This window comes from Bombus pascuorum, chromosome 5, assembly GCF_905332965.1.
Source record: "Bombus pascuorum chromosome 5, iyBomPasc1.1, whole genome shotgun sequence".
Taxonomy (NCBI): Eukaryota; Metazoa; Arthropoda; class Insecta; order Hymenoptera; family Apidae; genus Bombus; species Bombus pascuorum.
The window spans coordinates 2,670,903-2,697,143 of record NC_083492.1 but is presented as its reverse complement, the minus strand read 5'-3'; the positions used below and the strand labels follow the sequence as shown (position 1 = coordinate 2,697,143).

Below are 26,241 nucleotides of genomic sequence, written 5' to 3'. Positions count from 1 at the left end.
AGCAAAGTTCCTTCGAGAATATAGATTAAACGAAATGACAATGTTACGTGTACTTACATGTCCAAGGATCGGCCACGTTGAACGACCGGCTTAGGTACGAAGTTCTCGTCGCCCAGTGCGAGGAGGATCGGCTTGGCAACCGATGGAGTCGCGCGTGTGAACGTCCTTCGACACAACGTGCACGCTATCCGGGCCTCACAGCCGCGTCTTCCCTTCTATTGCGGCGTCGCACCTCCTCATCTCGCCGTCACTTGCCCACGCAGAGATTCTTCCTCACTTTCCACCAAAAATCCCAAGAATCTTAGTCCTGGACGCACGAAAATATACGGAATATTCTCTCGGTTTCCGTTTCAAGGTTGATCAACCGATGAATCGTCGAAAATGTCGAGAGCAAACAGGCCAGGGTGTCGCGTTCCGAACAAACCCCCTCCGCTTCCCACGAATCAGTCTTGTCCGCCGCTGCGTCGAGACGCGAGAAAACAGAGGGTGGAAGGGTGGCGAGACCGCGATGAAAGGGCAGGTCAGTGCGTCGCCGGAGGATACAACCTGCCGAGATCAGTCACGCTGTCGAACATACGATATCCTTCTGCACACGAAATAGCCAGTGACACACGCGATCCTCGTCGGTAAAAATGACAAAACAAAGGTGTGTACAGATACTACTGGTTCACTCTAAACGCGACAAACGACGACGAGGACACCGAGAAGAGGAACGAAACGGTGGACGAACGACCGAACGAACGAGGCGGCTGAAAGCACCGGAGAAAGAGTAGGAGTAGTGCGAAGAAGCAACGGCGAAGAGGGGTGTACCAAGCGATAGTCCAAGGTGGGGGGAACGATTTGGGTGGCGGGCGACGACTAGGGGTGGCTCTGAAGCCCGGTGGTTGTGCTCTTGCTCTTGCTCTTGCCTGCCTGCCTGCCTGTCTGCCTGCTTGCCTGCCTGCCTGCCTGTCTGTCTGTCTGCTTGCCTGCCTGCCTGCCTGCCAGTCTGCTTCGCCTACCTAAAGGCTTGCCTGGCTATCTGGTTGCTTGGTCGCCAGCTAGCTCGCTTTTGCTTGCCTCGCTTTTGCCACTCTACCTCCACTCTCTTTTTCTCTCTGTCTCCGTTACACTCGTCGTCTCACTCTCTCTTTGTCTGAGTATGTCTCTTTGGTTGCGCAGGACCCGCCGCGCGACCCGGCCAAACCCAGAACCCGGCGTATAGGTACCGCGGGCTCGCATTCGAGCTCCAGCCACCCCAGCTGCTCTATCCCCACCAGACCAGTCAACCCCCTCGGCCAGTGATGTGTCGACTGTCCTCCGGACCACGGCGAAATCTAAATTCAAGGATTTCTGTTACTGCCTGTTATAAGAATTGTCTTGTTTAATTATTTGTAAATTACACGCGTTAGTAACTGTGGATTATTTAAAAATTATAGCAATGTATTACTACTAGTGAATCAATTCCATTTACATTGATAAAAAGGATGATGGAGGATAATGTATCAAGAATCTTTAAAAAAATTTTTTTGAAGAACGTTTTATAGGAGTTATGAGATTGAAATTAGGGATGAAAATTTGAGATACGTACATGGAGAGCAACTTTAGCGATGAATTAGTACGATTTATGAACGACGGAGCGTCGAGGGGCGGAGGCGAATGAACGATTAAGGACAAGCTAGCGTCGCGGCGATAGGCCCGTGTCATACCGGGGTGTATTAGTAAAATTTTATTTCGAGCACTCGAAAACCGGCTATTACAGTCTCGAAAAAAAGAAGGAACTGCCGAGGCTGCTCGAGGTGAAGACGTTGCCCGTCCTACTTTTCTTCCTCGCCACTTCTGTGCTCCCCGTTATTTCTTGTTTCTCGTCGGCTGAACGCTTCCCCTCTCGAATAGCCTGCAATCAAATACGTGCGCGTAAATGGACCATTTCCAGTCGAGCCGAGAATTTTAGGCCATTCGAGGCGAACGTTGGCGAAGATAATTAAAAGAAAACCGCAACACCATCGATGTTCGAGCTTGGCGAATATTTCACGCATAAATTCAGTGGGCATAGGAGCGGAGACACGATTTTCTTCCAGCCAATTAATTAAGAAGAATAATCACCCGTTTGGAGGGATAACAATTATCGATATCAGAATGATATTGATAAAGCATTGTTCAACGATTCGAGCGGGAATTATCGATTGCGAGTCGCGGCAGTTCGCTTCTCTTGAATTAGTTAGACAACAAGCCACAAAGCTGGGCTTCTATCTACCTCTACACTCTTCCCTCCCTTCTCCACCTGTGATGCTAAGTAATTGCTGCAACGAAATGTTACTTGTACAAATAAGTCGTTATCAGAAATGGTCTGATCCACTGGGAAGGAACGGCACGAATCACAATTTGCGTTATCAAACTCCGGTACCTGAAGAATAATACAAATTCTTAAAAGAATGTTTAACAGGTAATGATTTATAAACGATCTACGATCTAACGGACGTTATTAATGATTTCAGAGGTGGTACTACAAAAGAAGAACGATCGATAGAATACTCCTCAAAGGTGGCTATTTCGAAAAGCTCATGCATGCGAAATAGTTAACAAGACAAACACAGAAAGCTCTAACAAGCCTATATTTACGTGTATGCGAAAGATATCCGTCTCTGTTGCAGCCGTGCCATGATTTATCGCGCGAAGGAGTATAGTTAACACGAAACCGGGCTGTCATTTCGCTCGCGACAATGCCGCGAGATTATCCCGCCTCGAAGAGACCACATAATGATACTAAATTTCAGGCGACGAGGCTATTGCTCGAAGCTTGCTTGTGTTTTTAGAAACCTCCATTTAAAGTATCCGCCAAGCGTGCAGTTGTACGAAGTCTAGACTGTATCTTAATTGCGCGTCGATGCTTCAGAATGTAAATCTCGCGACAGGATGAGAAGGCAGTCCTTGCATGAGATCTTGTGTTGTTTTATCGCTTCGACTGAACGTTCATAAATAACGAAATTCAGTTATATCATAGAATAACATCTGATTCTTTTTGCTCACAATTTAGAATCTGACGATATTATCTTTCGTTCTTAATGTACACCTTAAAATGAAAGATGTTTTATACGTAAATTGAGAAGGGTAAATAGTTAAGAATATGTATTATAGAAAAATGTTAAGTTACATTCGAAAATGGTTTGCCCTGACTGTCTTCCGTCACTTGAAGTGGTCCTAGGCTCTTGAGTGTCGACTTACGGCACTAACGACAACGCCAGCCCCCTCCAAACACCAATTCTACCCTCTCCTTACGCTCCCCCTCTCCAGGTCAAGCTCCGCGATCAGCATCGAGCCGCACCACCGTATACCTATTTCAGCATGCCGTACTCACTCAATGAGTCTGAACGAAACGCCTGCGTTTTCTTAACCAACATCTATTACTTATTACATATTTCTTTCACTCAACTACAACATCTACGATTTAAACAAAGAAAAAAGAACGATTCGTGATTAAACGATCGTTCGATCTCCCTCAGAATATTCCAGTTTATGTACAAGCAACGTAAATTATTTTATAACATTTTTATCTTTTACCTCGAGGAAACGAGCGCACTGGAAAAATAGTCGAAGGCCTAAGACACCATTTTTCAACACAGAGATACTCAACTTCCAAGACATGATTGACATGCTCCACTTCTTCCCCTACGAAATCCACTTTTTCTTACTTCACCGCAAGGCTGGTAATCATTCTTTCTCTCTACCTTCATTCCCACGTGATCTGGAGGAGGCTGATCTCTCAGCTGCGTTGTCTGCGCCGAACATTTTGGTTTAACAGTCTTTGCAAATTTATATTCAGAGCTGATTCTTTAGACGTATGTACGTACCTCCGGATTCTGTGGCGAAATTTTTAAGCAAATTTCCACCAAATATTCGTGCAGTTGAAATCGTGGCCACGAAAAATGAAACACTTGGTAGAGACAGAGTAGAAACGTAAAGGACGAAAGTACGTGATACACAGAAATAAACGGTCAATAAAGATTTTATAGTTCTCAAGGATTTAGCTTAACACGTTGCTCTCGTAATAGTATTTTCCAATATATATGTATCCTAAATCAGGTTTTTTCTGTGTCAGATTCGTTCTATTTTTTATTTTTTATCTTTTTTTTCTTTTTAATTAAAATTATCATTCTAAGATGTACTTTGTTTGTTAGCCAATGTTAGCGCCAAACTTTTCTACGAAGGAAGTCGATTCTTTGCTATGTAACAAAACAACGAATTAAAGAGGATAAAGAATCACTCATTACCTCTTTATGATTAAAGCCGCGGTGTCAGGTTTCCTTCGCAAAAGTTCAGTTACCTTCACCCTTATACAAACTCTCTTGATTCTCATCGCTTAAAAGCTTTGCAGTTTCTTCTTTCTCTATGTTCTCTCGAACACGAAACTCTAGCAAGAGGAGACGGATCCGGAAACGGAGCAAACAATTTTCTAGTCAATCGTATTCCATGAACGAGTCGGTCGTTGACATATAAGGCAGAAGATACGCGTGAAGGTCCATGCTTTGATAATTAGACAGAGATCAAAGTTTTCTTCTAGTTTCGTATACCTGAGAGCAAGTTATTTCAGCACGCGCCAACTTGGAAAATACGCGGCTAAGATTTCTTTCTTCTCAAATGGACCATCGATCGTGATGCAACGAGACGGATAAAAAGAGGAAAAGCTCAATGTATCTGGTAAAAATACTTTGAACGATGCTTAATAGCAGAGAGCGGAGAAAGGAATTTTTGGTGGGCTATCGACATACATCACGATTTTTTCCACTATGCTTCAATTTCTAAGCATCACGGGATCCTGTCGAGCCGCCCCCAAAGCAGAAAACGAATCGATAAGCCGGCGGGAATCGGGCAAGAAATATTCGCGTGAAACACGCCATTTTAAACACCGACTAAATTACCGAAGCGCGTGAGAAAACGAAGTGGCCGATTTCTTTTTACCTTTTCCTTCTTTTTTCCTTTTTTTACTTCTACTTGCTACGTGGTTCGTTGCGAGACAAATTTAATGTCGACGTTGAAGAACTCCATCCTTGCCACCGCGAGCGATCTCGACGCTATTTTCAGCTCAACCCTGAATCTTAATGAGCGTTACAATCATGCTACTAGAGTAGGCAGAGCTTTGGGACCTCTGTCAAGGTTCTTGCACGAATTTAAGAATCCTTCCACGCACGGGACGCTATATATCGTCGTTCGTAATTCGCTTTCTCTTACGAGAGATTGCTATCATTTGCTTATAAATCTCTTTATACTCTATGAGATTGTCGAAGACGAAGGTTTTAAAGAGTGCATTACGATGCGAAGATAACGTAATGGAAAATTTAAAACTTGCCCAAAAGGTTTACAAAACAACGTGTATGTATAAAGCAGGCAGTCGTAACAGTCTTTTTCAAATGTCGATACTTAATATACTTAAGTGTCGAACCACAATACGACGATAAACGTTCTCTTCAACGTCTTTGAATAACCGATAAACTTTACGCGGACTATATTATCGGTCCTTCTACCTCCGAAGAACAGTTTCGTTTGTTAAAGATGAGATACAATGCCAGTCTTTAATTTCACCTGCGATACCAATATTCAGACACCAGTTTTATCGCAATCGACGCCCTGGTAAGTTCGTTTCTTCCGTTCTATATTTAAAAAGCAGCGCAAAAAGATTTACTCTCTTCGTTGCCAACGGATCGATGCTGTGAGCAAACAGCGAACACTACGTCAAAATCGTGCAACGTTAGTATTCATCCGAAGGGAACGTTTATTGCGCTTTACTGGGTTCAAAACGAAGAAAAATGTCATCGACATTGCGCAGAGCGAGTTTTTTGAGTGACTTGCACTCTCTGCTCAACCTCAGAAACTATACATATATCATTTAACGAGGAGCGAACAGAGATCAAAAACGCGTAGAAACGCTCGAATATCATGGAATATATGCAAGGAGAGACTCATGCTCGATCGTCTGTATCTCCATGGTTAGAGATGGTTAGCGATGGTTAGAGATTGAAACGTGGTCGCGGAAAGAATTGGTTGGATTTATGGCCGATCGAAGTGGCTTCGTGCTTCTTTCTTCTTTCTCTTCTTTCACGTTTCTCTTATTTTTCTTTTTTCTCTCTCTTTTTCTGTTCTTGTATCGACATTGGTACAACACTATAGAGTAGACTTCTTTCTGCGAGTGTCCAGATACTTGTATATCGAAAGTCTTTGCAAAGTCGAAATCTCTCAAGTTAGGGGGAGACTTTAACTATAGCGTTATATGGAGTTTAGTAATGGACCATAGATCGTGACGTGGGATAGCAGAACGAAATGCATATTCACCATACCGAATCTCGTTAAAATCCCTAAGAGACACAGAGCCAGACGGTTCTGCTATTAGCCTTTCTTTTTCCATGGCTCTAATTGAGAATACATATCGCTATGTAATATCGACGAAGGTAAAGAATGACTGATTCATTTGTATTCGTTCTATCTTCTGCATGGAACATGGATGACACTTTGGTAGTCTTCTTGAAAAATTCTAGTAACACAAAATTCTGATATAACTTTTTTTACGTGACTTAAAAAACTGGGTAATCAAATTTCTTTATATTTATTCAAAACGTATTACTTTGCATTTACTTAAATGTCTAAATGACTATACAAATCAAATACTACAATTACCTTATTATAAACGTTGAAATCAAAATGTCGAGAACAGTTGATTTCCCAACGAAGCTTTATCAGGTGATTAGCAATGCGAGAATTAACGTTAGCGCGAAGATTAGATACACCATGCAAAGATGTAGTCAAACATAGAAGGGAAGGGTATAGCAGCGCTGATATACTAATTGAATTAGTTATTTCGAAGCAGAAAGTTAAGGGCACGTCTGCGCCAAGTTTTCAAGCTGAAATAACTCGGAGAATCGACGTGCTAGTAAGGGTGCTCGCGTACTCATCCTACGAAGTTCTTATTAAGCTGAAAGTTTCGTTTGATATCGAGTATGAATATTATTTAATTATTAATTCCAGGGTTCACTGTCTGATCGATTTCGCTTTTGTAAAACGAATCGATCTCGTGCCAAGTACAAAACGACTGTGATCAATATGAAATAGTTAGCTAGTCAATTCTCGAAAATTCACTACGTACCATCGTACACGCATTACACTTTATAGTCTGCTCGTTTTTCCGCCGATAAATCTGCGCTCCACTGGTCAGTCCGTTGAAATATTTGAATAGTTTGCATGAGAAAAGGCGTGGAATACAAATTACGAGCAATAGAATCCTTTTTTTACTCGAGCGAACACAAATGGAAAAGAAGAGGTGCGTGTTGTATGCTAATTTGGGAAAGTTTCACAAATGTAAAAAGAAAACGAAGAAAACTTGTACAGTGCATATGATAATTAGAAAAAGAAAGTAAGGAAAGAAAAATTATTACATTACTTCTTAACCGAAGTCGAAGAATAAAATTCTCGGTTGCATGATCCTCCTTTATGTAAAGGGAATATATGTATAACAAGGTCGGCGCGGCACAGTTTATGTGTGATATAAGAACTTATAACGCAAACCTTCCACGGCGGTAGTAGTGCCTATATTAATACTACCCGTGCAACTTTGAATTGAAATTTATACTTTTATTATGATTATTTGTGATTAAATCGCAATTCCGATGTAATACCTATCTAATCAGAACATATAATTCTACAATATTCACATTTCTTCTATTTTACCTAAAAAATAAACAATCAAATTCAGTTCCACTTTATTTTAATAAGTTAAGTAAAAATTGATGAAATAAGATTATAACATAAGCAATTGTTTGGGGACCTGTATTCGCTAATGAATTGCGAGGATTCCAAAGAACGAGAGAAAAGGAGAGGAAGCTAATAGCATGCCGGTCCTGTGTCAGGTTATTCTACTTAGGCATAGATATAGACTGGGACGATTTCAGCAGTTTCGCCTCACTTTCAGGACTATGATATATGCAAGCAGCTTCTCCATTCACGGCTGTAACAATAATGTACAACGCATTAACACGTGCCAGCGATGTAAATTGAGCGCTGGCGCAAAACCGCACTAGTTTTTCGATACATATTCATTAGTGGTAATCAAATGATTAATATTCCTTCGTATCGTCTAATTTCATCGAGCTTCTCTGATATACATTATTATTAATGCCAACTAATTAGGCGAAGGACGCAATTATAGTTGACGAAACACTCACGGCCGAGTTCCACTCGTTCAAGTGGAAATTCCCTTCGAAATTACGGAACATGAACGGAAATTGAACAAGCCAACAAGTGTCGTGTTTCGGTAAAAGTTACAAAATATTTCCAGCGTGGAAGCATAATTAAACCTGGATAAAACATACCGTTATCGTGGCATCCATAATGGCACACATGTTAAATGAAAAATATTTTATATTAGTCATCGTTAAAACAAATATCAAAATAATCGAGGATTATAGTTCATGGGCGAATTGAAACATAACTTCAGTTGTTTTTCGGAAAAGATTTCCTGCACGTGAAATGAAACATAAGAAAACCATTTTCTCTAAACATGATTCTGAAAGGAAATACACATTTCCGTTCTAAGTATATAGAATTGTATAATTTGTATACCATGCATAATGTAGTTTAAAGATTTTTAAATTACATAGTTTAAAAAACAAATCAATTACCAAAGTATAACATTCTGAAAAGTATCCACAGTGCAGAAAATAGTGTAGCGTTGCATGTTTAGTCTCTAGATATGTTTTTGTCGACATGGTACTTGAATGATCGCGTGCTGATCGAGCGACATTTGTCGGATCACTGTCGGACACTGTTTCATTTGTACGATCAAATGCTATCGTCACACAGTGATTGCACCAGATACATCTAAATAGGTCTGTCGGTTACTACTCCGGCAAAACTTATCATTTCGGGGATAAGGTTCCTATAACTGTTCCATACACATGAATGATCGAGGATACATGGATAGGACCGAATGAAAATTAACAAGCACTATATGCAATTCGCTTAGATGACTTGACTGATTTGTGACGTAGTCCTTGACAACATATTTTCAGAAATTCGCTGTTTCGATACCGTTCACGAAAGAATTTAATTTATTATAGAATTAGAAAACAAGGTGGATAGGAGCGTGTGGGAGGATCCATTACTTCATGTGTATGGTTTTCTAAAAATCTTAATCTTTTCTTTATTATACATAGTAACAATCGTAAATAATACATTCTTACCGAATTAAGTATTATTCTAAAATTCTTCGCGCGAAGATATAATGCTTCAAATTCGATATTACCTCAGTTCATAGAATTCGATCCACAAATGTTGTACGCACTAAGAAATCTCGATATCGCGAGCCCTTTGAAATGCTGAAACGAGGGCATTTAATTGTACCGCTTCGCTACAACCGATAGATACCCTTTTCTCTATTTCGGCTAGTTTAATTATTAAATCGATAAGTATGGAATCTGGAAATTCAACTAAAACGAAATGATTAAACTAATATCTTCGCCTATTTTTTATGAAATTGATAACTAAGAGACATACTTTTATTTACAAACAGATGCAATTCTGTTAATATATCCTGCAATGCCAGTCCTTTCTTTAGTTTTATGTCTTGTATTTCTAAACATGTGTTAAGGCAATCGTAATTTAAAAATGAGTAACTGCAGTTAATTATATAAAAAGGATACTACAATAACATAATTCATACGATTCGTTCAACAACCAATTGATGATGTTTTTTATATCGATTGGAAGAGGATGTCCTACACAAGAATAAACATTTTCTTCTGTAACTGCGCTGAAAGCAAGCGAAGTACTTTGGAGGACATTCAAAACTTTCCTCATATCTCCTCCACTCAATGTTATCAATGCTTGCTTTCCATCCTCCGAAACATTTAAACTGAAGCATATATAAAAGTGTTAGTAATGGATACAATATTTTATTGTAATTTATATACCTACTTCTCTTCTTTAATAATGGTATCTAGCCTTGGTAAAATTTGCTCTGTAGACAAGGGGCCAAACCTAAATTTAGTGCACCGAGACTGAAGGGCAGGGATAATTTGACTGAGATAATTACATATAATACAAAACCTTACATTGTCTGTGTACTTCTCTATTACTGAAACAATTTTTGCATAGAATGTGTCTTTCATACTTAAAGCAAATAATTCATGTTACAACTTACTTCTCCTAAGAGCATTCTGGGCATCCTTTGTCATAGCATCAGCTTCATCAAGGATGATTAATTTAAAACCAGATCTATACATTGTACCTGTACTCGCAAAGCTTAGGATTTGTCCTCTAACTATACCAATACCTCTATCATCTGAAGCATTCATTTCTAATACCTGTATGGAAAAGAATGCTCTATATAAATCACAGTAAGTTGTACAAAATAAAGATGATATATAACAAAGAATCAAACCATTGAATTAAATTGGGCTGGTGTATATAATTTACGTGCACAAGCAAGTATTGTACTTGTTTTCCCTGTACCAGGAGGTCCATAAAAAAGGAGATGAGGAAGCTGATTATCATCAATGAATTTATTTACTGTAATAAAAAATAGTAATTTAATAAACCAGTGATAATCATACATTTTCGCAACATCATTAAATTCATACATATACTAACTAGTTTTGATGATTTCCTCGTGAGATATCAAATCATCTAATTTCTTCGGTCGATACTTTTCCACCCTGAAAGAACAAAATAACAATGTTATTCTTTATACTTATTCGATTATTTTTGAAACTCCATTGTAGATGACATAAACTTTACCATGGTAAATTGGTGGTTTGAGTAGGTTTCTCTGTCATAGTTTAGAATTCCAACTTGTATGATAAACTTGAAAAAGTTACCTAAAAGGTTAGAATCTACATAGGTTTTGGCGCTCATTTGATCAATGCCGGTTGCGAGTAACGAAAATGCGCCACTTTTTTATTTGAATAGTACATGCTGATTGGTTGATATATCTATCGAAATACATTATGCAAAATATGTTAATAATTTAAATTGCTTTACATGATAAGCGAATATAAATCGAAAAACAAAAGACTGGCATCCAAAAATCGTATGATATTCATTAGATTAATGAGTAAAAATAAAAGTCATGAGTAATTCAGAATTGTGTCACAGAACTCCTGAGCATATATTCTTTATCAAAATCCGATTTAAATTAACTCTGCCAAAATACCAAAATGATGAGAACTTAAAAACCGAATTACTTGATACAATAAAACGCGGTAACATGACACGTTACTACGAAGATGTATGTAAGGCATTCGACTGGAAAATTGACGAAAATCTTCTCGATGCAATGAAGCATGAAAACGAGCTTACGTGGAAGGAATTAGAGTCCTCTGATAATTCGACTCTTGAGGACACTGAAAAAAGAAATTGGCGAGAGAAGTTCGAGTTCTTTTGTGAAACTGGTAATCTCGATCGTGCCACAGACATTGTAAACTCCGTCATAAACGACGAAACTAATTCATCCAGCATCAAAGTCGAAGCTGCATTCGGTTTGTTTAGAATAGCGCACATAAAAAATAATATTCGCTCGATGGGACAAATAATTACCAAGATAACAAATCTGATAGAAAGTTCTCATGCATCAGGCAACAACTGGTGTTGTCGTAATAAATTGAAAGTGTACGAAGCTATTTACTATCTGGCAACGCGAAACTTTCCTCGCGCTGCGTGCCTTTTGCTGGACTGTATCCCAACCTTTGAATCCTATGAACTATTGCCATTCAAAGAGGTAGTAGAATACACAACATTATCAGGAATAATTTCCTTATCCCGATCGGAACTTGATTCTCGATTCAACAACAATGGCCTCCTGCAACAAGCTTTGCTCACTGAGGCTCCCAAATACAGAGCATTTTTTTATTCTCTCTATGATTGTCACTACAAAGAATTCTTCGAAAATCTCGCCTGGATAGAATGCGAGCTTAGGGCAAATCCTTTGCTTCATTTCCATTATCGTTATTACATAAGAGAGATGCGTTTGAGAGCATACTGTCAACTATTACAAGCATACAGGACCATCAATTTAAGTAGAATGGCGACAGAATTTGGCGTGACAGAAGAATACATAGAACACGAAGTGGCACATTTTATTGCCAATGGTAAATTGCATTGTAAAATCGATAAAGTGGCTGGAATGATCGTCACCATTAGCGCTGCTGGTTGCAACAGAGGGCAAGCACCTGATGTTTCATGCGATCGAGGATTAATTTATCAAAATATCATAAAAAGAGGCGATGCGTTACTTAATCGATTAAAAAAGCTTGGTCAAGTTATAGATTATTAATTTTATGATAATTTATTCTTCAATGATAGTCTGACATGTCATTATATCATTGACAATATTATTATATACATATGTAAGTTTCGTACTCGTGTGCAGTCGTAATTACTGTTACACTTGATCTTCAACCTTAGGTAAACTTTCATGGCTCAAGATTTAAGATTTACTAGGATATTCAAAAATTTTTAATGTCGAATTATGTTTAAAATAATTCGTATTTCCACAGTATTGAAAAACTTCAAGTCGTTTCGAAATTGATACTCAAACATGCATTCACTAATTACTAGTTATAAGTATAAACCGGAAACGATCGAAATATTTGCAAGTATGTCAAGAATTTGATATATTTTTAAAATAAGTGTTTGATAGTATCTTATATAGTACTTGTCAATTAAAAAAAAAAATGTTTTAAGTTCTTTTTTCTACAACTGTTGTAACTAAATAAGTGGCGTTAGGAATCCTTCAGTTTAATAAACCATTTAGTTCCTAACCTTATTTAACCCTGTATATATTCTGGAAAGTTTTGTTTCGTTTTAACAGTGGTTATAGTAATTACTTTTTTCACGAGTTTAATGAAATAATGGCGAAACGACTTCTCACGAAATATCCTCGATCTATTTACAAAGGAACCAAAGAAATTAAGCAATCTTTCAATTATTTGCTTGTACTGGACTTTGAATGCACTTGCAAAAAACACGAGAAAATTAATCCGCAAGAAATTATCGAGTTTCCCTGTGCAGCAGTGTCTACGACAAGTTGGAAAGTTGAAAACGTCTTTCACGAGTATATTAAGCCAAAATACCATCCTCAGCTTACTCCATTCTGTACAGAACTTACTGGAATCATTCAGGACATAGTAGACGATAAACCTCATTTTCCAGAAGTGTTTGAAACATTTTGTAATTGGTTAGAAGAACACAAATATTTTAAAGACGGGAACGATTCTGCGTTTGTTACATGTGGTGATTGGGACTTAAAGTCCATGTTACCAAGCCAGTGCAAGTTAGAAAATATATCATTACCTAAGCAATTTATGAAGTGGATAAATTTAAAAGGTAGCTTCTGTGATGCAACAGATTATTTCCCACGAAGTTTATCAGATATGCTTTCACATCTTAACCTTCCTTTGATTGGAAAATTACATTCTGGCATATCTGATGTAGAGAATATGGTCAGAATAATACAAGTTCTCCAGTCACAGCATAATGTACAATTTAAGATAAATAATGTACATCATAATGTATTAAGGGAATATATTATGAACAAATAAAGGTTTTATTGATTAATTTATTTGTAGTAATATTATTGTTGATATAAAACTTAAAGGCTATAGGATAGTAGTATCTGTATAATAAATACTTCAATAAAAAATTAATTCTAAGATTTCAATTTACAATTATTTAACTGTTACTTTTATTTGTACATCAAACTTTTTGTTCTCGGTATAAATTTCAAGAACAGCGTTAAAATTCCGTTCGATTTTTCGTTTACACTGTATTTTTAGTTGAAAGTCTCTTCTAGTAGGTATCATTCCCTCCGCAGGAACGACTCTTAAATAGTCCGTATTTGATAGAGAAGTTTCAAACGGTTCTGCCACAGTACAAGGACTTCTTATTGTTACAACTGCTTCTGATCTAGTCGGTGGAGTTAAAATTACAATAGATGGGCTAATCATAAAATCGTCTGCATTCATGCCGCTTTTAAGTGTACTGTTTGCTACAAAAGTCCTGAAGATTTCTTTAAGTAAACATCAATGCCTATTAAACTTTATGACATTTAAGTTATTTATTACACTCACTCTGAGGGTAGGAAACTTTCACCATTTCCTTCATATATATGACTATTGTCGCTACAAAGAGAATAAAACAATTGTGATTCGTCTGCATTATCGTGAAGAACGGACATAGTCTCATCGGCGCACACTTCCACCGTTAACATTATTTCATGTCGATGAATCCCTTGACAAAGGTCCCCAAGATTTTGCTAAATAATACTTGGATTTATAAATAATTTAATAATTAGAGCAATTAGTAAATTCCTTGTTACCTACCACTGAATCTCGTATAGTATTTATATCCGATATTAATTGTTCTCCAGAAAAAGTTTTACATAATGGTTGAATAATATTCCTAAAAGTTTCATTTTCATTTCCACTCAATTCGCCTGTTTCTTTCATTTTATTATACAATCTAAAAATAAAAAATAAAAAAATGAAGAATAGAATAATTTTTTATAAATTTAATATTACTCACCTACGAATTCGCCAGCGCGTAGGTTCATCTCCATGGGTAATTAATAGGGTTCCAACATGTGAGACATTAGATCGTTGCAGTAAAGCTAGATCTTCCTTTCGCGGCTCGAATTCCAGAGTCACCCATTGAACTTCTTTCGAATTTAGCAACAATTCGGATGGATTTACTTGCCAACTCGATGCCATAGTAGGATATACAGCTGAGATTATTAAAAAATAATTTAGAAAATGATCATTTACAATTCATATACTTAAGATACCTTTGGGTATTAATTTGATTTTAACGTAGGAACATAGATCTCCAATGTTTTGTAATTTGATCTTTGCACGTGGAGATCTTCCGCAGCTTAAAATACCAAGCGATAACCACATTTTTCCGCCTGTGTCTTTAAATGCTTCTGAAATTTCAACTTTGCTATAACCCCCATAACCATATAGAAATAGCTGCAAATGATATATTACAAATGGATTCGAATATTAATTAATTTATGAGAGTTTCAACATATAATACGTTTATTTACCACTTTCGTAGATCCAGATTCAAACTCTTCTCTATTTGGTTCATAGTGTTTGAATACTATTTTTCCAGCCGCTGCGCCTATATGATGAGGACTAAATAGAACGGACAGCATCCTACTTTCCGAACCTTGCAGAGCTAATACAATAGTACCAACGGCCTGTCGTTCTCGAAGAAACTGAGAGAATGTCAAATGTTTTTATAAATGTAAAATATTAATTAAATGATATTCCAGTGGATTAAATATATTACTCGAAAATTTTTTTTACTGTCCGATATAATAGCTTGTATCCTTATTTTGTTGTTACTTGTATTACGAATAGTGAATTCCCTAATTTCTGACTTTCCTGTTTTCACACTATTCCATATCAGAGCAGCGTGAGTTGTTCTGATAGGAATTTTATCGCCAGTAACAGTTGAACCAGATACTGAGCTAAGAGGCGAATTTCTGCCAGATACGCCCGACCTATTGTCGTGTAAAATGTCAACATGTAAAATTTTGTAAAAGCTTAATATAACATATAATATTAAATTTACTTGTTTGAAACCACGCTATGCGGAGATGATGGAGAACTAACAGGTGGTAAATACTGAGGTGTTTCACATCGAGCATTTTCATTTTCTGCCTCTGTACATGTGCTTGATTCTCCGATTACAGAATAGTAATAATCATTGTTAGCAGCAGTTAATTTAATTTTTGCATACCTATAAATATATGCAAAAATCAATAAAAAGATATTTATGATATTATATAGGTTTATAAAATGTCCTCTCACATTTTAGGAGTGCCCAATGTTTGTTGCTTGTATGTAATAAAGAAGCATCCAGTTTCCCTAGGTTGCACAAGTAAACTTTCTGGTTCAACTGAGAAATATTTTGAATTTTTTGTTAATTCAATTTCTTGGATAAATGAAGTTGTTATTAGCGTCGGTATCGTCCCAAGATTAATCACGGTCAAGGGTTTGCTTTGTTTGTTAGGAACGACCAAAGGTAAGTCTGTATCAATCGTTTGTATCTTATAAATTCCTACTTGTACAATAAGAGGAATTTCTTGGATTATTATACTGTTCTCTGGAGTACTTTCGTTTTGAATTATTAAAGTGCCAGTGTAACGTTGTAAGGATCGTTGTTGCGTCTCAGTATTTTTTTGCGCGAAAGCCTTGCATCGAACATTTGTAGTGCGTACTTCTTGAGATTTAAGAGTAATATGTTGTGATTCTTCTGGATTTTCTAAGCTAAATATTGCTGGTTCATTCTATATTGCATTAAAAAAAAAAAGATAACAGACATAACAAATAAAATACATATGAGATTAATTAGATGGAATTATCACCTGTAGTATAGAAATTTTTATGGGTATATCGACATTATTTTTATTTTTTATTGTAATAGGTAAGACTGCTATGCTATTTTCAGCAATATACTGAAAATCTAATTCTTTTTTTTGAGAAGGGTTTGACACGTTTATATCGACTTCTTCGGGTTTGAGACATATAATATGTTTCATAATCCATTCAATTCTTGTTACCATATCTGACATTGTTATGTTTAAAACTGCAATAATTGGTTTACACATTTTCACCACTGTTACGGTAATCTGAAATAATTATGTTTTAATTTTTATATTACTGTAAATTTGTAATCGTCTTTTTTTTTACCTTAACATGTTGTTCAGCATTTGGTTTAATAAGAGTAACATTTTTCGGCAGTGTAAGTCGGACATTATGCTTATCTCCTTGAATTTGATTTACGCTTAATGCACAAATGACCCATCTATCACTTTTATTTAAGAGTTCAATATCAATTTCTCTAGGTATAGCAACGATACAACTGCACAATTCTTCTGTACGTTTGCCAATGACGACGTCTATAAAAAATAAAAATTAATAAATCATAAAAGAGCAAATTAGAGGATGATATACTTATTGTATTATAGTATCTTACTATTAACATAAGATTCTTGTAAATTTGAAATATCTTGTATACGAATTTCTGATCTATCTTTATATGAAACATTTTCCTTTTTTATATTTTCTTTTTTTCCTATTTCTTCTTCTTCAAGACCGGTAGATTTTTCCTCGTAACTAATCATTGCATTAATTTTCGAAGTATGAGGTGATATTTTGTTTTCTGTATAATTTGGACGAGTTAATTTAGAGTCTTCCAACAATGACTTAAGCTCTAAAAAAGATAATATTCTTTAAGTAAAGTGAAATATAGAAACAGTTTTAAATTTAATTTATTCAAACAACTTATTAGTTGATTAAAACTTAAAATTTTTAGGAAAAAACTGTACCTTGACTGTATAAGGATGGTAAGTTTCCACTACTTAACTCTTTCTTAAGTTCCTGAGAAATGGCCTCATAGTTTATTTTTGCACCCGAGTTAGAGTCAAATGAAAGCAATCTTGGAATAGAATGTTTAATATTTACACTTTCATTGATGATTCTACTATCTAAAGATAATTTTGAAGAAAGATTTAGTAATCCCATATCTTTTCCGAAATTATCTATATTTCTATTGGAAGTAGCAGGCATGGATTTTCTACTTGAAGGCGATAATGTGTAAGTATCGCTAACTACACCCTTCTCTTGCACCTGCGAGGATTTTTTCTTTTTCTTTGCCATGATGAGTTGATCCACTAATCTTCGTGGTGTGCCATTATCGATATCCTGTAGTGCTTGAGCGATACTGGTCAAACTCATAATACTTTGCTCTTCCGCATCTTTTGTTATATTTGGAATATTTTGAGTTTTATCTTTCGCGATATTGGCTCCAATTGAGGAATCTGCAAGAAGAATCTTTTAGATATATAAGAAATTTATTTCAATAAAAGCAAATAAATAATACCTTCTGTTACAGAAGAGCAAGTTGAATCAACTAGAGGTGTAAGATGATCTTTCTTTTTTGGACTGTTTACTGACAGACCCAAACTTGGCCTTTCTACTCCAGTTTCCGATAATTCTCCAAAATTTCCACATTTTCTTCTAAAAAATTCACTCACAGATACCTTATGGCCAGCGCAGGATCTAAAATTTAATCGTATTTGATTATATTTAATTATATTTGCGATGCAAAATATTTGCAATTATGTACTTACTCTACTGATAAATCTAGTTCACCCATGATGCCAGAAAAACAGGATAAGTTTAAGTATTCTTTTTCAGAAGAAGCTGTTGTGGGAAGAGCATAGGGATAATTTTGTTGCCAAGACACTTCATCAGCTAACATTTGACTGGCCATTTCAGAAGCTGGACGAAAATCTTCATTATTAAATTGAGCCATCAATTCAGCAGTTGTTGCATCAAATGTTATTTGATTCAAACTTTTACTTGAAGCTGATGATGATAAATTAGTTTCTGAACTTCTACTTAATCCAGATGAACGTGCACTAATCTCTTTTGGCTCAAAAACAACCTATATATGACACTCATAAATTATTCCAACCAATTCTTCATAAAAAATCATACTTACACTATTTGCTTTATCTTTAACAGAATGTGAAATATTTTCATTCTGAAGATTGATTTGATTGGAACATGGAACGGATTGACCATAATCAGTTAATGTTGAAGGAATGATATTACTAGATAAGTTTTGAATATTCGTATTGTTTTCTTTGTTTGTATCTGCAATGGTAAGAAGCCATATTCAATATTTATCTACAAATAGAGACTTATGTTTAAAAAATTAAGGTTTTTACCATATATAATAGATGTACTTTTTATATCACTACATCTTTGAAGTAACTTTCTAGCACATTCTATGTCCAATTTACTCTCACTTTGTTTCTCTACTTCTTCTACTCCACTTATTTCAGCTAAAACTATAAAGATACATTATTTATCATGACCACCACTATAAATTATATAAAACACAGTACAGAATTTACAGGAAGATATACTGTCCAATATTCCAAGAGATGAGTCAGTAGACTTCCGTGTAATAGCATTTTTGTCTTTAACAAATTGTTTAGAAATAGCCTCTTCAATATTTCTATCAAGAACATTGTTTTCCAATCTGAAAAGAGTAAATAATTTTTTTTTAATAACATATCATAACCATTTGAATTATATCGTATTATTCAGAGCTTGTGAAATACAAAATTTATAGACAAGACAAACTCACGTGCTTTTTCTTTGTACAGTTGAAGTTGCTTGTGGCTGAGGAGTACTTAAAACAGTCACGTCGATAAAATCTGCTTCTGTGGACTTTAATGGTGTGAACATTATCAAAATTTTTCTTTGTCTGTCCTTCAATCACTGTTGACCGCTAATCTCTCATAGATACAATACGTACACGTTGAAGATTCTAAGCGATTCATCAATCGCCAAATTAATGATACAAAGGAAAGATTGTACCATATTACTCGCAACTTAACGTATTGTTTGACAGTTGATCGATCTTAGCGTTCAAATTTGAAAGTATTCTGTGATCATCAAACATAGAACATGAAATTCTTACTATGTTGGATCAACGATTCACATACGGTGAATATAATGGAACTGCCATCTAGCCTAAATATTCCTGAAGCAATAGCATCATGTGTATCGTTATCATTATTCGTTATTAGAAGGAATCGACAACATGTGTGACACTGTACAAAATAATTCATAAAAAGTTATTAATTTTCTGTAAGAGAGATGTTGAAAAGAAAGAATATTTTTATCTTAATAATGCATCGATAAAGAAGTATCTATAAGAAATTATTAGAATTATATGTTTCATAGTAAATATCCTAATTCGTTGTGACTGCATTAAAGTTTACATTTTCAAGGTTACAATAAAAATTGTAACATATCGACAATAGAATGAACGGAAAGGCAGGAATAACGATGGAAAGGAAAAGATTGAATTATGAGAATAAACTTATATTAGCACCTATGGTACGAATTGGTACTCTTCCTATGCGCCTTCTTGCACTTGATTATGGAGCTGATATAGTGTACACGGAAGAATTAATAGACTGGAAATTATTACGATCATTTCGTCGTGAAAATGGTAAGAAAATGTTAGTATTAAAATATTCGTCGAAACTAGCTTGATTTAAAGAATTAGAAAAGTTACTTTAATGAATTCTTCTTTAGATGTTTTAGGTACAATTGATTACATAGATAAAACAGATGGTACAGTGACTTTTCGAACATGTCTTAAAGAGAGAAATAAAGTAGTTTTACAAATTGGTACTTGCGATGCAACAAGAGCATTGAAAGTAGCCAAAATGGTAGAACAAGATGTTGCTGGAATTGATTTAAATATGGGTTGTCCCAAACTATTTTCCATGGTAGGAAAAATGGGTGCAGCCCTTCTGAAAGAACCAGAAATAGCTACAAATATTTTAAAAACTTTAGTAGATAATTTGAGTATTCCTGTAACTTGTAAAATTCGTGTATTGCCAGATTTAGATAAAACTTTAGAACTTTGTGAACTTTTACAATCAACTGGTATATCAGCGATTGCGGTTCATGGTCGGACTGTTAATGAAAGACCACAACATATGAACCGTAATGATGTTCTGAAGAAAATATCTGATAGGCTTGCTATACCAGTTATAGCAAATGGAGGGTCAAAAGAAATACAAAAATATTCTGATATCTTCAAGTAATGATTTACTTGAATTTTACCTTTAAAAATATATATATTGTTTGCATAATTTAAAAGTAACTGCAGTTATTTATTTACAGATTTAAAGAAATAACAGGATGCAGTAGTGTGATGCTTGCACGTGCAGCTGAATGGAACTGTTCAATATTTAGTAAAGAAGGTTTACTTCCCATGGAAGATGTAATAAAATCATATTTAAAATATGCTGTGGATTGTGATAATTCACCTTCTAATACTAAATATTGTATACAAAATATACTTAGGGATCAGCAGGAATCAACATTGGGCAAGAAGTTCCTTAGTTCTCAAACTTTAGAGCAAATGTGGTATGATTAATGTTGTTAGAATAATATGATCATTTATTATGACATTAATCAGTATCTTGTTTTAGTGAATTATGGAACTTAATTGATTATTGCCTTTCAAAGAAGAAAGAATTTGAAGAAAAAGGTTTATTGGGAAGATCTCAAGTTTCACCTATGAGAGAAGATGGAAAACAGGATGAGGAACAACCATCAAATAAAAGAAAGATTTCAGAGGAGGAGGACGTAACCTTAATGCATTGTGCGTTTTTAAGAAATAATTATGTAACAGATCTTGAACTACCAAAAACTATTTTACATAAATGGACGCAAACTCAAAGGAAAAAAATGCCAAATTATAATACACAACAAAAGGGAAAATTATTTCAATCCATCGTTACCGTCGATGGACGGAGATATGGATCATCCTTCTGGTAATAGACATAGTTGTATATTATGTTACATACTTTTATTTTATTAACGTAAATGTACTTTAAATTATTTTAGGGAAAAAAATAAAAAGTGGGCAGAACAAGGTGCTGCTCTGGTTTGTCTTTTTTCCTTAGGTCTAGTCAATAAGAAAACTCTTGCTACAAACTGCAATATTCCTTGTTGATAATCCATGAAGAATAGGAGTAATCAATTATTACATCACGATTTTTCAAAACTGACCTTATATTTTTTTATTAATTTTGTTATTAATAAAAAAACATTTTTTTGATACAAAGAAATATGATGTTTTTACTTATCCTTTCTAACAACCGCGTTATATACGAACAATTTTTAATATTTCTAGATATTTTAAAAATATCACATTAATATTACAATATTCGTTTTATAATATAGATTTTTTAATAACAACAAGAAATCATTATAATCAGTGGTTATCATTCATAATACAAATAAAGATTCTTTTTTATATAAATCAGTCTAAATGCTAAAAAATATAAAAAAATGTATATCATATCACGATATCATTATTTATAGACTTAAATATTCTTACTAAAGACTTAAGTACTTCAACTTTTGTGTATCTAGCCTAACAAAAAATTGCTTCCGATGTTAGGTATATCTATACTATATTTTGTCTATGATTAACCACTTTTCAGATTGTGTTAACATCGCTGGTATTCTAGTCTCGTAAAAAATTATCAATTTTGATTTAAGTGATAAATAAATTAGAGAAAATAATCAATCAGTGTTAAAAATAACTATTTATAATTTAACGATTAAATTGTTAATTAATAATGGGCCCACCAAAACGTTTTAAAAAAGACAATGGTATGAAGGTATCTTTTATTCCATTAAAATGTTTTACAATTTTAACCTACAAATTTTATTATTTTTAGAGCAATTTCAATAAAATAAGGGTTAAGATAATTTTTATTACACTTATATATAAATGTCAAGTTATTTGATATTGTAATAAAAGCTGTCACTTACTTTTACAGATAGAGGTAAATGGAAAAAGCGTAAAGAGGATCCAGAAGAATACAATGACGATGATACTTTAGATGATAATGAAACTGAAGGTATACCTGATGCAGCCAAAAATGATGTTGAAAAGCAAGATGATACAGCATTGGAAGATGAATTTGGTGCAAAGGATTATCGTTCGCAGATGATTTTAAAACCTGATTGTACCTTAAGGCCACTTTGGGTGGTAATGCTAATTTTAATGTTAATCAGTCTCTTATAATCTGATTTTTTAGACATATGCATACAGATTATTTTATTATTGAAATTTTTTTAGGCCCCAAATGGACATATTTTTTTGGAATCTTTTTCACCTGTATACAAACATGCTCATGATTTTTTAATTGCTATCTCAGAGCCGGTGTGTCGTCCAGAACACATTCACGAGGTAAAAATATAATTAAATATCAAATTTGCTCATATAAAATATAAAAGACCTTAATAATTCAAATTTTATTTTAGTATAAATTAACTGCTTATTCTTTGTATGCTGCTGTTAGTGTTGGGCTTCAAACTCATGATATAGTAGAATATTTAAAAAGACTTAGTAAAACTAGTATTCCTGATGGGATTATAGAATTTATAAAATTGTGTACATTGTCATATGGCAAAGTAAAGTTGGTATTAAAGCACAATAAATATTTTGTCGAATCTCCGTATCCCGAGGTATTACAAAAATTACTGAAGGATCCTGTAATTCAAGAATGTAGGTTGAAAAAGACTGTAGAAGATGACAAAGATGAGATAATCACAAATGTTCAAAGCAAAACAAAAGCACCACAGGTAATACTGTTTGAATATTAATGGCGTAATTATTTTAATGAAATACAATACTAACATTTTCTGTCTTTCCTAGTTTGGAGTAAAAGCAGTGACTAATGTTCCAACTGGAAACACTAAAGTAACAGAAACGACTAACGATCAGGTTCCAGCAGAAGTAGCTGCTGTTCCCGAAGATATTACTACCTTCTATGATAAAATGGATAAAGAGGATGAAGATGAAGAAGAAGAACACGAATTAAAGACAGTTAGTTTTGAAGTAAATCAGGTACGAAATTTTTATCTTAATTTACACAAAGTAAAATTTCACGTGTTATTGAATATTTGTAAAAAATTGTGTTGTAGGAAAAAATTGAAGTTATTCAAAAAAGATGTATAGAATTGGAGTACCCGTTATTGGCAGAATATGATTTTCGCAATGATACCGTAAATCCAGACATAAAGTACAATAGAGCAGTATAACAGAATTGTGTCTTATATATGTAGTAAAAGGTGTCTGAAAAATTAATAAATTATATTTTAGCATTGATTTGAAACCGTCGGCTGTACTGAGGCCCTATCAGGAGAAGAGTTTAAGGAAGATGTTCGGAAATGGGCGTGCCAGATCAGGCGTTATTGTTTTACCTTGCGGTGCCGGTAAAAGTTTAGTTGGAGTAACAGCTTGTTGTACAGTTCGGAAACGTGCGTTGGTCTTATGTAATTCTGGAGTATCGGTAGAACAATGGAAGCAACAATTTAAAATGTGGTCCACCGCGGACGATTCAATGATTTGTCGATTCACAAGCGAAGCAAAGGACAAACCTATGGGTTGTGGAATTTTAATCACAACATATTCTATGATCACTCATACGCAAAAACGTTCATGGGAAGCGGAACAAACTATGCGATGGCTCCAAGAACAGGAATGGGGAATTATGGTTTTAGATGGTAATATACTTTTTCAAAACAAAATAGATCGAATTACAGATTTTCATTAAATTATTTAATATATATTATACTCTTAGAGGTACATACGATTCCTGCAAAAATGTTCAGAAGAGTGTTAACAATCGTTCAGTCCCATTGTAAATTGGGATTGACCGCAACATTACTTCGAGAAGATGATAAAATTGCTGATCTCAATTTTCTGATTGGACCTAAATTGTACGAGGCCAACTGGTTAGAATTGCAAAAAAGGGGCTTTATCGCAAGAGTACAATGTGCCGAAGTTTGGTGTCCTATGTCGCCGGAATTTTATAGAGAATATCTTGGTTGCAAAATGACTAAAAAATTGGTAAATAATCGCGTATTGATTTAATTTCATTTGATATATTTGACAACTTTTAAATACTATTCTATTTGCAGTTACTTTATGTGATGAATCCTAACAAATTTCGTTGCTGTCAATATTTAATACGATATCATGAAAGGCGTGGCGATAAAACCATTGTTTTCTCAGATAACGTTTTTGCTTTGAAACATTATGCCATTAAAATGAACAAACCGTATATCTATGGTCCCACTAGTCAAGTAAGTATAAATATAAAAATGGAAACCATATCAATCGCAAGATACCTTACGACACAAATAATTTCAGAGCGAACGAATACAAATTTTGCAAAATTTCAAATTCAACACTAAAGTAAATACCATATTTGTGAGTAAAGTGGCAGACACTTCCTTTGATTTACCAGAGGCTAATGTCTTAATTCAAATATCTTCGCACGGCGGTTCACGACGTCAAGAAGCACAACGTTTAGGACGAATTTTAAGAGCTAAAAAAGGTAAAATTCACTAAAAGTTATTTTACATGGAACGAGTTAGATATATTAAGTATTAAATTTTTTCATAGGTGCCATCGCGGAGGAATACAATGCATTTTTTTACACTTTGGTATCGCTAGATACGATGGAAATGAATTACTCGAGAAAGCGTCAGCGTTTTCTTGTAAACCAAGGATATGCTTACAAGGTCATTACAAAACTTGCAGGAATGGAAGAAGTGCGTATTATGTACCTAGTAACATTGAATATTGATTTTGTAAAATTACTTTAGATTTTATTTCTTCGATTATTAAAATAGGAACCAGATTTGATGTATACATCCAGAGAAGAACAGGGTCATTTGCTACAACAGGTCCTATCTGCGAGTGACATTGATGCGGACGAGGAAAGAATACCTGGAGAAGGACCCAGACCTGTAAGTTTTAAGATATTAATGTGATTAAAAATTATATTCATCAAGTTAGAAAATGTCATGTATTTTGTCGTTTGTTTTACTTTATCTAAACTATTATTTCAGATTGTACGTAAAGCCGGAAACATGACTTCGATGTCTGGCGCGGACGATGCAGTTTATTACGAATATAAAAAGGCTCCTAGTTCATCTACAGCAAATAAACATCCGCTGTTTAAAAAATTTAGGACATAAAAAATTTGGATTGTATATATAAAAGTATTTAAAAAATAAGGATAACATAAAATCTTTCCTCAGTGTACATTTTTTAATATCAATCTTTTACTACACAAAAGAATTTGAGTTCAAAGATATGAATTTTGTATTTAGGTTTACAAATCGCGTTTTGTAAAAATGACGACCAATAACTTGCGACATGAGTGACATACTGATTATTTCTTTATTCTTTGTATACCTAATACGTCTGTTTGCACGATTTACGTGGTAGCAATACGATTTACCAATGTAAACTGGACCCAAATAATGCGATAAAGATATTCCTGATAAATGCGTTAATTTGGAGCGATAATATTGGCACACCTATAATACGTTTAATGTTGCATTCATTCGAAGCTCCGTAAATAATCTCGGCGAGAATATAAAACTTAGATATAATAGATAAAAACAGTATAACGGTATAATGTTCGTAAAATCACCAAAAGCTGAAGTTTACGCGTTTTGGTCGTCTAAACATTAACCATTTAATTCGTAATTGTTTAATTCTTTCATACCATACTCTTACACCATACATCCTAATTTTTAATAAACATAGATTAAGTTTTAATAATACTACTTAATACCACAT

The 26,241-nt window shown here is 34.7% G+C and overlaps 6 protein-coding genes and 1 long non-coding RNA gene across 9 annotated transcripts in view; 4 read left to right on the top strand and 3 right to left on the bottom strand.

Moving 5' to 3' along the window:
• Positions 1-1,139, bottom strand: part of LOC132907410 (uncharacterized) — a 51,185-nt gene extending 50,046 nt beyond the window's left edge. Inside the window, exon 1 of the mRNA XM_060960494.1 lies at positions 58-1,139. The gene's annotated coding sequence lies outside the window, so the exon portion shown is untranslated. The remainder of the gene's footprint in view (positions 1-57) is intronic.
• Positions 1,140-9,136: 7,997 nt separating this feature from the next.
• Positions 9,137-11,448, bottom strand: LOC132907392 (replication factor C subunit 5). Its single transcript, XM_060960453.1, has 9 exons — positions 11,323-11,448; positions 10,762-10,955; positions 10,615-10,679; positions 10,406-10,533; positions 10,166-10,328; positions 9,940-10,099; positions 9,666-9,877; positions 9,520-9,597; positions 9,137-9,452 (listed from the first exon to the last, which is right to left on the bottom strand). Exons 2-9 carry the CDS (start codon positions 10,797-10,799, stop codon positions 9,307-9,309), a joined length of 990 nt encoding a protein of 329 aa, XP_060816436.1. The 5' UTR covers positions 10,800-10,955; positions 11,323-11,448; the 3' UTR covers positions 9,137-9,306.
• On the top strand, positions 10,958-13,673 carry LOC132907393 (26S proteasome non-ATPase regulatory subunit 6-like). Its single transcript, XM_060960454.1, has 2 exons — positions 10,958-12,247; positions 12,861-13,673. Exons 1-2 carry the CDS (start codon positions 11,093-11,095, stop codon positions 13,560-13,562), a joined length of 1,857 nt encoding a protein of 618 aa, XP_060816437.1. The 5' UTR covers positions 10,958-11,092; the 3' UTR covers positions 13,563-13,673.
• Positions 13,674-13,675: 2 nt separating this feature from the next.
• Positions 13,676-19,508, bottom strand: LOC132907390 (uncharacterized). The gene is made up of 19 exons (XM_060960450.1): positions 19,189-19,508; positions 18,953-19,080; positions 18,764-18,886; positions 18,535-18,689; positions 18,161-18,477; positions 17,911-18,089; positions 17,357-17,848; positions 17,005-17,241; positions 16,719-16,927; positions 16,394-16,657; positions 15,837-16,315; positions 15,598-15,765; positions 15,313-15,526; positions 15,065-15,238; positions 14,804-14,987; positions 14,545-14,743; positions 14,343-14,481; positions 14,091-14,275; positions 13,676-14,019 (listed from the first exon to the last, which is right to left on the bottom strand). Exons 1-19 carry the CDS (start codon positions 19,287-19,289, stop codon positions 13,689-13,691), a joined length of 4,278 nt encoding a protein of 1,425 aa, XP_060816433.1. The 5' UTR covers positions 19,290-19,508; the 3' UTR covers positions 13,676-13,688.
• Positions 14,478-15,333, top strand: LOC132907394 (uncharacterized). The gene is made up of 2 exons (XR_009658163.1): positions 14,478-14,580; positions 15,133-15,333. It is a non-coding gene; the product is annotated as an uncharacterized LOC132907394 (long non-coding RNA).
• Positions 19,509-19,614: 106 nt separating the features above from the next.
• LOC132907391 (tRNA-dihydrouridine(20) synthase [NAD(P)+]-like) lies at positions 19,615-21,697 on the top strand. 2 transcript variants are annotated; one of them, XM_060960451.1, is made up of 5 exons: positions 19,615-20,061; positions 20,148-20,661; positions 20,745-20,990; positions 21,056-21,400; positions 21,474-21,697. In XM_060960451.1, the coding sequence occupies exons 1-5, from the start codon at positions 19,872-19,874 to the stop codon at positions 21,580-21,582; spliced, it is 1,404 nt and encodes a 467-aa protein (XP_060816434.1). In that variant the 5' UTR covers positions 19,615-19,871; the 3' UTR covers positions 21,583-21,697. The 2 variants fall into 2 exon arrangements, with proteins under 2 accessions (XP_060816434.1, XP_060816435.1); XM_060960452.1 differs by having other exon boundaries at positions 19,615-20,071.
• Positions 21,698-22,049: 352 nt separating this feature from the next.
• Positions 22,050-26,146, top strand: LOC132907463 (general transcription and DNA repair factor IIH helicase subunit XPB). Of its 2 annotated transcripts, none has more exons than XM_060960589.1 (13): positions 22,050-22,247; positions 22,418-22,629; positions 22,720-22,830; positions 22,905-23,225; positions 23,299-23,490; positions 23,568-23,665; positions 23,746-24,149; positions 24,227-24,495; positions 24,567-24,731; positions 24,799-24,985; positions 25,054-25,202; positions 25,284-25,400; positions 25,503-26,146. In XM_060960589.1, the coding sequence occupies exons 1-13, from the start codon at positions 22,214-22,216 to the stop codon at positions 25,629-25,631; spliced, it is 2,388 nt and encodes a 795-aa protein (XP_060816572.1). In that variant the 5' UTR covers positions 22,050-22,213; the 3' UTR covers positions 25,632-26,146. The 2 variants fall into 2 exon arrangements, with proteins under 2 accessions (XP_060816572.1, XP_060816574.1); XM_060960591.1 differs by having other exon boundaries at positions 22,050-22,255.
• Positions 26,147-26,241: the final 95 nt, after the last annotated feature.

What these genes read in the sequence shown, in the direction of transcription:
- LOC132907392 (XM_060960453.1), bottom strand. Translation starts at nt 10,799, where the DNA reads ATGACAGAGAAACCTACTCAAACCACCAATTTACCATG. An exon ending in ACCATTATTAAAGAAGAGAA is followed by an intron (nt 9,878 to 9,939) that starts GTAGGTATATAA and finishes TATATGCTTCAG; the next exon opens with TTTAAATGTTTCGGAGGATG. An exon ending in GTATGAATTATGTTATTGTA is followed by an intron (nt 9,598 to 9,665) that starts GTATCCTTTTTA and finishes ACACATGTTTAG; the next exon opens with AAATACAAGACATAAAACTA.
- LOC132907391 (XM_060960451.1), top strand. Translation starts at nt 19,872, where the DNA reads ATGAACGGAAAGGCAGGAATAACGATGGAAAGGAAAAGATTGAATTAT. An exon ending in ATCATTTCGTCGTGAAAATG is followed by an intron (nt 20,062 to 20,147) that starts GTAAGAAAATGT and finishes ATTCTTCTTTAG; the next exon opens with ATGTTTTAGGTACAATTGAT. An exon ending in AAATATTCTGATATCTTCAA is followed by an intron (nt 20,662 to 20,744) that starts GTAATGATTTAC and finishes ATTTATTTACAG; the next exon opens with ATTTAAAGAAATAACAGGAT.
- LOC132907390 (XM_060960450.1), bottom strand. Translation starts at nt 19,289, where the DNA reads ATGTTCACACCATTAAAGTCCACAGAAGCAGATTTTATCGACGTGACT. An exon ending in GAACTAGATTTATCAGTAGA is followed by an intron (nt 18,090 to 18,160) that starts GTAAGTACATAA and finishes ATTAAATTTTAG; the next exon opens with ATCCTGCGCTGGCCATAAGG. An exon ending in AATCTGGATCTACGAAAGTG is followed by an intron (nt 14,988 to 15,064) that starts GTAAATAAACGT and finishes TATCATTTGCAG; the next exon opens with CTATTTCTATATGGTTATGG.
- LOC132907393 (XM_060960454.1), top strand. Translation starts at nt 11,093, where the DNA reads ATGAGTAATTCAGAATTGTGTCACAGAACTCCTGAGCATATATTCTTT. An exon ending in ATATCATAAAAAGAGGCGAT is followed by an intron (nt 12,248 to 12,860) that starts GCGTTACTTAAT and finishes TTTTTTCACGAG; the next exon opens with TTTAATGAAATAATGGCGAA.
- LOC132907463 (XM_060960589.1), top strand. Translation starts at nt 22,214, where the DNA reads ATGGGCCCACCAAAACGTTTTAAAAAAGACAATG. An exon ending in TTAGTTTTGAAGTAAATCAG is followed by an intron (nt 23,491 to 23,567) that starts GTACGAAATTTT and finishes ATTGTGTTGTAG; the next exon opens with GAAAAAATTGAAGTTATTCA. An exon ending in GCAAAATGACTAAAAAATTG is followed by an intron (nt 24,496 to 24,566) that starts GTAAATAATCGC and finishes TTCTATTTGCAG; the next exon opens with TTACTTTATGTGATGAATCC.